Raw genomic sequence first — 9,910 nt, forward strand, 5'->3', positions numbered from 1 at the left:
TTTTTTTTTTTTTTTTTAAAGATGACCGGTAAGGGGCCGGCCCGGTGGCGCACTGCTACAGTGCGCCGCTTGAGAGTGTGGCGGTGCTCCCGCCGAGGGTTTGGACCCCACATACAGACCGGTTCCTGCTCACTGGCTGAGCGAGGTGCGGGTGCAGCGCCGAGGGTTGCGATCCCGTTGCCGGTCCCGGTCCGGTACGGGCGCGACACTGAGGGTTGCGATCTGTTGCTGGACACGAAAAAAGACAAAAAGGAAAAAAAAAAAAAAGAAGTAGGACAGACCCACTGACTCACCTTGAATTGAGGCTGATGTTGGATGTGTTGGTCTGAAACAGCAAAAGGAGAGAGTCCCAGAGGCACCCGGCTCAGCAGGTCCAGGAAGGGCAGCCGGGAGGGTCAATCAACCCAAGAGAAGGGATCTTCTGAAGGTCCCAGCCAGGACCCTTCCCAGGTTTCAGCACCAAAATGAAAGACAGTGAGCCGAAACGCCGGGTACCAATCAAGCTTTGTTATAGGAAAAGAATCTGCTGGGCTGCACTCAAAATGGAGGTTTTAGGGGCCGGCCCGTGGCTCACTCGGGTGAGTGTGGTTCTGATAACGCCAAGGCCACGGGTTCAGATCCCATATAGGGATGGCCGGTTTGCTCACTGGGTGAGCGTGGTGCTGACAACACCAAGTCAAGGGTTAAGATCCCCTTACCGGTCATCTTTTAAAAAAAAAGAAAAGAAAAAGGTAACTTTTCTTTATTAAGAAAAAAACCTGCTTGTACAGTTTATACTGCAAGAAATGTCTGGTAAAATTTTGACAGAGACTGTAGGTGTAAAGATTTCTGAAAATAATTACTTAGTAACATTCTTTTCTCTGTTGCTTTATTCATTTGTAAATCATCCTTGGCTAGTCTTAGAAAATTGTATTAGTAGATCATTAAGGAGCCTAGAGGTATGAATATAAATTCTCAAACAGCCATTCTTTCCCATAAGAAAACTATTAAGTATGGTCAAAAGAAGAAAACTTATCTGGGGAAGAGCCAAGGAGAGAATAAGAATTGCTGGCCAGATTTCAGAGTTTTGTTTTCTGGTGCTATGGGGAAAATTGGTTGTAGTCTGGGTAGAAAGTATCTGCCACTCTTTTAAATGACTCTCAAGCTAGGGCTCACAGACCCCTCAAGCCCATTGTACAGACTGGGTCACAAACCCTTCACATGCAGGTCCATGAGCAAGGTAATAGGAAAAGATCCTGGGAGCTGTGTGTAAAAAATTAACAGGCGTTCTTCAGAGCTAGGAGCAGCTGCCCTAGTGGCCTCCTGGAGTGTCCTGAGAAGCGTCGTGTATTAGAGTTCTTAGTCTTTTATACTTAGGTCGATAACCCAGGACACCTGGGTGCACATATGCAGTTACGTTAGATAGTAACCAAAGAACGCCTGGGCACATGTGGATTTTTACAGCAAATGCTCCGCAAGATTCTGAACATCTGAGGGGCCCTGACCATTTTCCTTCACTTTCCCTACAATGACCATTCATCATTTTAAAACCCTGCAATGCATTAGTCACTTTATCCTAGTAATGGCTATAGCCCCAGAACAGTTTTTCTGGGATAACCATCTGCTCCCCAAGCAAACAAAGATTTGAGTCACCCAAGTCTCCCTCCAAATAGGGCCTTGCAATGCCTTCAGATTGGTTGCCATAAGAGGAAAGTTTCCTGTGTCTGGCACAGGAAGGTCCCACGTCACCTCTCACATACATGAGCTTCTCCTGCTTCCAAAGGAAACAATAGCTCTACCCAGTGTATTCCAGGTGAAAGTACTGCTCAGAACTGAGAGCCTTATGGCTGGCTGTTCGTGAGCAGCTATTCATAGGAGAAAACAGATTGATTTCCACGGGGGAATAGTTAAGGTAATGAGGTAAATAATTGCCTCCTCAATGGGGCTTTTACCAGCCAGAAGAGCTCACATCACAGCTCCCTTTTGTGTGCTGTTTCTGCCTGCCATTAGGTGGTTTGCTTGGCAACTGCATGGAGGGTGGAGTGCTCAGGAGCTGAGCTCTCCCTGTGGGATAAGAACTATAGATATTGTGTGTATTGCTGAAGAGAGAGAATTCAGTGCACTGGGGCTTATTAGCCTCTGCTGGAATTTTAGGCCTGTGAGTCATTTGTTACTCTATAATGGAAGGCTTTGGCTGTTTGCCATTTGAATTTTTTTCCTCAATCCTTTTTGTGGTATTAGTCTGTCTTTAAAGAATTCTTGTTTTCCATTCCTCAGGCACATAGAACTAATTAAAGACTAAATTAAAATGGGCAGGTACTTATGAACTTAAAAGTATTTCTAGAACCTTCCAGTATGTTTTGTGGTTGGAAATTAGAAGAATGTTGGAGACTACTTTTTTTTCTTAGCTATGAGCCATGTAGTCAAAAAATAAATAACCTCCCTCCTTTCCCCTTATTTTAAAAAAAATAATTGGTAGGCCTCAAGCTAATATAACCCTGTTCATTTGGAAACCACTGAAAATATTGTTTATTGTAATAATGATGACTCAGATAAACTGGGCAGCAGTGCCAATTTGGGTCATAATGCGCTTCTGTCTCTCTCTAAGTACTGCAGTTGACTTGCCTTAACTTCTAATCTATGTGTCATCGTTGGTAATAAATATGTACATTTTTGATATTTTACTTAATTTCTAGTTTGCTGCAAATCGACATTTTTTTTCCTTTGTGGATTTTTCTAATGTCTTGGCAGAGCAGCAACTAATAGTTTCTTCTCACACCCCCTGACATTTAGGTAAATGGCTGTCTGCTTGACCCTGTGCCTCCTGTCCTGGTGAGGAAGGGATGCCAGTCACTGCCCAGTAACATGATGGAGACCTCCATTGACGAAGGGTTGGAGACAGAAGGAGAGGCTGAAGAAGACCCCAGTCATGCCTTTGAAGCATTTCAGTCCACACGCAGTGGGCAGAGACGGCACACTCTGTCAGAAGTGACCAATCAACTGGTCGTCATGCCTGGGACAGGTATGATATTGGCACAGCAATATCTCATACTCCAATCACCAAGAAGTAGTAATGATACCAAACAATTCCTAGAATTTAGTCTATATCTTATTCCTTTATGGAGCATATTCAGCAGGCCATAGGATCAGGCCTGCTCAACAGCTAACAAAGATAAAGTGAAATGTCTCTGAGCTGGTTCCCCTGACTCCCAGGATTTGTCGGAGTGCTGTGCGATTCATCAGGGACTCTCACTCTTTTGGGGTGCCAGAGATCTTATGGGTGCAGCTTCTGGAGTGTTTTCCTGAATTCAAAGATGATTAAGTTGACCTATAAAAAGGTTCTGAAAAGATATTTTGATTGGAGATTAAGGACACGGTAGCTGCCAAGACTCAAGCTGGTTAGGCTTTGTATCCTATGTTCAAAGAAGATGCTGTTGCTGTTGGTTATATCTGTTTTGTTTTCTCTTAAAGGGAAAATTTTCTCCATGAGAGACAACCCCTCCCTTGACAGTGTGGACTCTGAGTATGACATGGAGTCTGTTCAGAGAGACCTGAACTTTTTGGAGGATAACCCTTCCCTTAAGGACATCATGTTAGCCAATCAGCCCTCACCCCGCATGACGTCTCCCTTCATAAGCCTGAGACCTACCAACCCAGCCATGCAGGCTCTGAGCTCCCAGAAACGAGAGGCCCACAACAGGTCACCAGTGAGCTTCAGAGAGGGCCGCAGGGCATCGGATACCTCCCTCACTCAAGGTGACTGCTTTCTCCTCTGGCTTTTAAAACTCTTATATTGTAGGAGTTGGGGAGGGGGGGCGTGTTGGTGTGAAACTGTGATCACTGAAAAACCTTGTGTTTTGTTTAAGCTATTTTGTCTTTGTACTTTCAGGAATTGTAGCATTCAGGCAACATCTTCAGAATCTGGCTAGAACCAAAGGAATTCTTGAGTTGAACAAAGTACAGTTGCTGTATGAACAAATAGGATCAGAGGCAGACCCCAACTTGGCATCAGCTGCTCCTCAGTTCCAAGACCTTCCTAGCAGGTGCCCTCAGGTGGGTGCTCTAGGCGCTTCCCACAATGGCTGTGTGAGTATGAGGAGTAAGTGTGTCCCAAACATGCGTCATTTTCATTTAGAAGATTTCCTCCAGTCCTGCAGCAAACAGGTTCTTCTGGAAACCCCTCAGCCTCAAAGCTGTCCTTGTTCCTGGCACTGACAGGTTACCCATCCACACTGCTCCCAAGTGATCGGTACCAGATGGAGGCCTGCACACTCTCAAGCCATTTTTGGTTCACAGGGCAGATTGTATATAGATGAGTGCTTACAGTCTCCCTTGAACTCCCTTCCGCCCGCGTGCACACACACACACGAAGAATAATGAACTTCACCCAAATGAAAAGCTTGCGACTACTTTTGATGTAATATCACTTCATTAAATTTATAAGTGGATTATTCATGCTAAAAATACAATAGATATTGTCATTTATCCAGTAAATTTTATTTTGAGTCTATTTGCAGTGCATCAGGATAATATATTTGAGGCCCACATGAAGGTGATGACCCCCTTGTGACACCAAGAGCCTTTGCTTTGTTACTGACTAGGTAACTGTTAACTACAGATAATACATGTATTAATATTCTGCAAAGTAATTAACCCTCAGCCTACTAAGTTATGTAAAACATTTTGAGTATTGTGTCTTTAAGAGTCAGGATTCCTCTTGGACGTTTGCAAAGGTGTTTAACTAAGAACTGAGACCTTTTCCCCACATGGAGAATTGAAATTTTTCATCCCCTTGCTCCTCAGGAGGAAGTTTCGCAGCAGCAGGAAAGTGTCTGTGCTCTCCCTGCCAGTGTGCATCCTCCACTCTCCCAGCGGCAGAGCCTGGAAAGCCAGTACCTGCAGCATAGACTCCAGGTGGGATCCTTCTCCTTGTCAGTCCAACTCACTTGGTTTATCCAGTGTCTGCCTTTCTGCAAAGCAGAAACCTGTTTTGCTTGGTATTTATTTAGGGGTAGCTCCTTTATTCCTTATAGAATAAAGGAATAAATAAAGCTGCACTTGTAATTTCTAGAAACATGTTCAGACTTAGCCTAAGGCTCTGTGTTGACAGAAAGAAAGGATTTGTCCTCAGGCCCCAGGAAAGGATATGCCACTGAATGGTAGGAAAGGGATACCTGGCTCCTTTGTTTCTAATTTTATGCCTCTTAGTGAATAATAAATAAAATGGAAATCTCTGGTCTGCAGAACTTTAACATGTGCCCTCTACATTGGTGCATGAAAATCTTTAAAAATGGTAACAACATAGATCCCATAAAGAATGATTCATTCATTCAGCAGGCACTGGGCCTTTGCTATCAAGATTTAACTCCACTTTCTCATTGTTTTTTAACCTTCACAAGCTTCACAGTCCTAGAAGACTTTTAGAAATGGAATACTGAAGTAGGTGAGAGCTGAGACAGCCCAGGCCTGCTGACCCGATGCTCTTCCAGGGTCTCGATGAGCAAGTGTCAATCCCTTCACCCTGCACAGATTCTAAAAAACACACTTGCATTCATCTTCCAGACAGAAGCACAGTCTGACTGCATCCTAGGTGACAGCATATTTTCATGCTTGTATTATTTTTCTGCTCTTCCAGAAGCCCAGCCTTCTGTCAAAGGCTCAGAACACCTGTCAGCTTTATTGTAAAGAACCCCCACGGAGCCTTGAACAACAGCTGCAGGAACACAGGTGAGAGGGAGTCTTTGGCCAAAGTCACTGACTTTTGCAGAAGCCTTAAGAATGCTGGGTGGGCTGTCCTTTCCCACTCGTATTTGCCTCTACAGGGAAAATAGGTTTTGATGCACATGCCACAGTCTTCTCAAGCACAATTGCTAATAAGAGTATTCCAGGACCCATGGAGTATGGACCAGTCAGGCAATAGCCATCCTAAAATGTGGTTGTTTTCCTTTCTTCTAGCATTTCCCCTTTGGGATGTGACTAGACCTATGCTTTCAGAGTTGAGGGCCTAAAGCAATTAAGTGGATTAGACTGCAGAAAAGGCCTGTCCTCCCTTGCCATAATTCATGCCCCCACGCCTCACTAGTAAAAGCAGTTTAGCCAAGGTAGAATTACCCCAGCCCATCAACCTGCAGACACCTGTGAGACCAAGGCATTATCTCCCCTTCTAACCACTCCAGATGGGAAATCAGCCTTTCACCTTATAGGGAAAAAAACTCACGAGTTTCAACTCAGAGTTGAAAATGCATTCAGGCTCACTCTAGCACTGAGAAATCAGTCAGAATTGAGGGGCAAAAAATGAAATTAAGTTTAAGAAACCCAACACAATTGTTTCCTACTCCTGCTTTCTTTTTCCTGACACAGGAAAGATATTGGGGGACTGTAGCTAATGACCAGTATTGGATGGAATTGAGGGGCAAAAAATGAAATTAAGTTTAAGAAACCCAACACAATTGTTTCCTACTCCCGCTTTCTTTTTCCTGACACAGGAAAGATATTGGGGGACTGTAGCTAATGACCAGTATTGGATTTACATTAAAATTGCTATCATTTGTGAAGATTTAAAATTCTTTCCTTTGCTATTGCCAATTTAGGCTCCAACAGAAGCGACTCTTCCTCCAGAAGCAGTCTCAGCTGCAGGCATATTTTAATCAGATGCAGATAGCAGAGAGCTCTTATCCACAGCCAAGTCAGCAGCTGCCCCTTCCCCACCAGGAGTCACCACCGCCAACACAGCAGCCTCCGCCGTTCAACCTGACCCAGCCCCTGAGCCCCGTCCTGGAGCCTTCCTCTGAACAAATGCAGTACAGCCCTTTCCTCAGCCAGTACCAGGAGATGCATCTGCAACCCCTGCCCTCCACACCGGTCCCTCAGGCTCCTCCACTGCCAGCGCAGTTGCAGCAGCAGCCACCACCACCGCCACCTCCACCGCCACCACAACAGACGGGAGCTGCTGCAGCCCCATTGCAGTTCTCCTATCAGACTTGTGAGCTGCCGAGTGCAGCCTCCCCTGTGCCAGACTATCCTGCGCCCTGTCAGTATCCCGTGGATGGAGCCCAGCAGAGCGGCCTCACAGGGCCAGACTGTCCCAGGAGCTCAGGACTGCAGGAGGCCCCCTCTAGCTATGACCCACTAGCCCTCTCTGAGTTACCTGGACTCTTTGATTGTGAAATGCTAGACGCCGTGGATCCACAACACAGTGGGTATGTCCTGGTGAATTAATCTTGGCACAGGAAGTGAGGTGGATCAAGTGAAGGAAGACTGTATTTCTATTTTTATTCCAGCCTTTTCAATTTAAAGCTTATTTTCTTGCCCTTTCCCTAAAGGGGAAAAATCAAGTTGCCCAACTGGAATCAGAGGGCCTGGCTGGGGTGGATGTTGCTTTCCTCCCGCCACAAAGTTTTCTGTGGCAAGTGCTGGAACATAGTTGTAGGCTGAAGCTCATGCCCTTAGGTCAAGTGGAGCAAGCTCTCAAGGGAGGCACCAACAAATGTTTCTATCAGTAGAAGCCATTCAGACGTAGGTTTTATGCAGAATTACACCAGTTCATTTTATCATGGGAAACCTTGGTGAAAGTAAAAATGTGTGCCGTTGCATATACAGGGGCAAAAAAAAAAGGCAATATATTTTTCACTGAAGCTGAGTAACAACATATTGCTTCAAGGCAGACCAAGACTGAAATATGGTGCACAGGAAATAAAGGAAAGTTGTACTTTGTCATTGAATCATAAGTTCTTAGCTGCTGATGCATTTTATCATGGGAAACCTTGGTGAAAGTAAAAATGTGTGCCGTTGCATATACAGGGGCAAAAAAAAAGGCAATATATTTTTCACTGAAGCTGAGTAACAACATATTGCTTCAAGGCAGACCAAGACTGAAATATGATGCACAGGAAATAAAGGAAAGTTGTACTTTGTCATTGAATCATAAGTTCTTAGCTGCTGATGCAAGTTGTCCCCAAGTCTGCTACAAAGCAGTGGAGTGTGAACTCTGTTTCAAGGGCCATTAAATAACAGCTGGTACTGACCCCTGAGACTGGCACCCATCTCCACCTGGGAGCAGGTGACACACCTCTTCAGAAGGTGCCCCTGGGTTAGTGAGTGTCAGAATATACTCAGGGCTTCAAAGATGTCACCCATAGAACCGACACAAGACCAACCACAGTCGAGGCCGGGGGCAAGAAACTCAAGCAAGCATCAAGAGCTCCACCCTGGGCCAGGGAAGACAGGCTCTTCCTGCACAGTCTCTTGTAGAGACTTCTGGTTTGGGGGCAGTCGGTCTCCAGAGGACGTATTGTCTCTTTTACAATAACTACTTTGACTTTACACTATATGTTGCTAGTAGTTTATTGAGCTTTGCATATTTGGACAGTTTCATATAGGGCTTAGAAATTTTGAGGACACAACAAATGAACTTTTATGTCCCATGTGAAGTGGTAGTGCTGTGCCTTCTTTCCCTCAGATCAGGCTTTAATTCTTTCTTTTCTGTAGAAACCGACAGTTATCCATTTATGTCAATGCTAAATCCAAAGTCACTTCAGAGTTTGTTTTCCACCATGTGGGAATCAGCATTCTTAATTTCCTTAAAGTTTTGACTTGTAATGAAATGTTAAGTATTATAGCAATATTCAGAGAACCACAGATATGTTAATCATTTAAGCAGATCATCTGCCAAGCAAGTTATATTACTAATAAAACTTAACCAACCCTTACAATTCATTCATAAAAGTAAGTAAAAAGTAGATGCTACAGCTTTATAACTGTATATCTAGAATTATGAGTAATCTGTCATTGGGACAGTAACATCCAGGTGTTACAAATTCAGTATTATTTAAAAGATTGTATGTTCTGTCCTTTAGAATGGCTTGTCCTATCAACAGATGAATGCTTTAAGCACAAAGCATCTTCCTAAAGCACAAAGAAGAGAGACACTACACAGATGCTGCATCTAGAAAACACCTTTAAGTTGCCTTTCCTCTTTGTAGTAAGTGTCCATGCAGGTGAGGGGAAGCATGGAAAGTCTAGGGCATTCCATTTCGGCCACCCCAGCCCAGTTCTTCCCAATATTGGTAACTTGAGCAGTCCTTGTTGCTGACCAGAAACTGCATAGTGACCGGGGCTCCACACTGGAGCCTGGATGCTTGGCAGAAATGCTGTGCTTGGGGTTGGACTTTGGGTGTCAGCAGGAAAGGGTGGGGACTGTCGTTTTTGTGATTTAATGACATGCGGTGAAAAGTGAAAATCCAGTAAGAATGAATTATGTTCCTTCTGTGGGTTGTTTATTTCTCCTTGTGCTTAAGACTGATGATTTTGTGAGAAACATCATTTCATTTGAGATCATTTCATTAAGATCTCGAATCTGTTTTAAGTCTGCAAAATAAGCCAGTTATAAACAAGGCTTGATTTCTTTAGACGGAAGGAGAATGTTTTCCCAAAATATACTACAGAAGTGCTGCAATATTTACAAAATTAATATGCCTTCCCAATTGAAAATGAGGGCCGCTCCTTTCAGAACTGAGGAATGGCACAGTTACAGATCGGCATAAACTCCGGCCCGGGAAACCCAGGAGCTACGGCAGGATAGGCAGGCCAGCAGACGAGGGACCATGGAGAGGCTGTTAGGAGGTTAGAGAACCCAGAGAGAGAAATCAGGAAGCAGCCAGCAGCAGCCAGCCCTGTTAGGAACTGACAGACACAGCGGTGGCCTAGACACTCACCTGGGGAAGAGCACGACCCCTCCTGCTGGAGCCTGTGCTGTAAGCTCCTATTTGTTTATCTCATTTATTTCAAGTAGAAATCAGTAAATTCCATAGCCATCTGTATTTGCTGAAATGTGAGCTGGTCAGTTAGCCAAACAGTTTGCCTAGCCCTGTCTGATCATTTCTCTTGCTCCCTTCTCTAACTAACTAGCGATGGAAGCTTCTGAGCAGTTTCC

The 9,910-nt window shown here is 44.5% G+C and overlaps 1 protein-coding gene across 1 annotated transcript in view; it reads left to right on the forward strand.

Annotated features, from left to right (window-relative positions):
* SIK2 (salt-inducible kinase 2) overlaps positions 1 to 7,650 on the forward strand; it is a 112,766-nt gene extending 105,116 nt beyond the window's left edge. The window contains exons 10-15 of the mRNA XM_008582671.1: positions 2,773 to 3,001; positions 3,451 to 3,735; positions 3,869 to 4,032; positions 4,783 to 4,893; positions 5,615 to 5,706; positions 6,570 to 7,650. Coding sequence (XP_008580893.1) covers positions 2,773 to 3,001; positions 3,451 to 3,735; positions 3,869 to 4,032; positions 4,783 to 4,893; positions 5,615 to 5,706; positions 6,570 to 7,197 — 1,509 coding nt within the window. The 3' untranslated portion in view covers positions 7,198 to 7,650. The remainder of the gene's footprint in view (positions 1 to 2,772; positions 3,002 to 3,450; positions 3,736 to 3,868; positions 4,033 to 4,782; positions 4,894 to 5,614; positions 5,707 to 6,569) is intronic.
* The last annotated feature ends 2,260 nt before the right edge of the window (positions 7,651 to 9,910 follow it).

Source organism: Galeopterus variegatus, unplaced genomic scaffold (genome assembly GCF_000696425.1).
Source record: "Galeopterus variegatus unplaced genomic scaffold, G_variegatus-3.0.2 Scaffold2690, whole genome shotgun sequence".
NCBI lineage: Eukaryota > Metazoa > Chordata > Mammalia > Dermoptera > Cynocephalidae > Galeopterus > Galeopterus variegatus.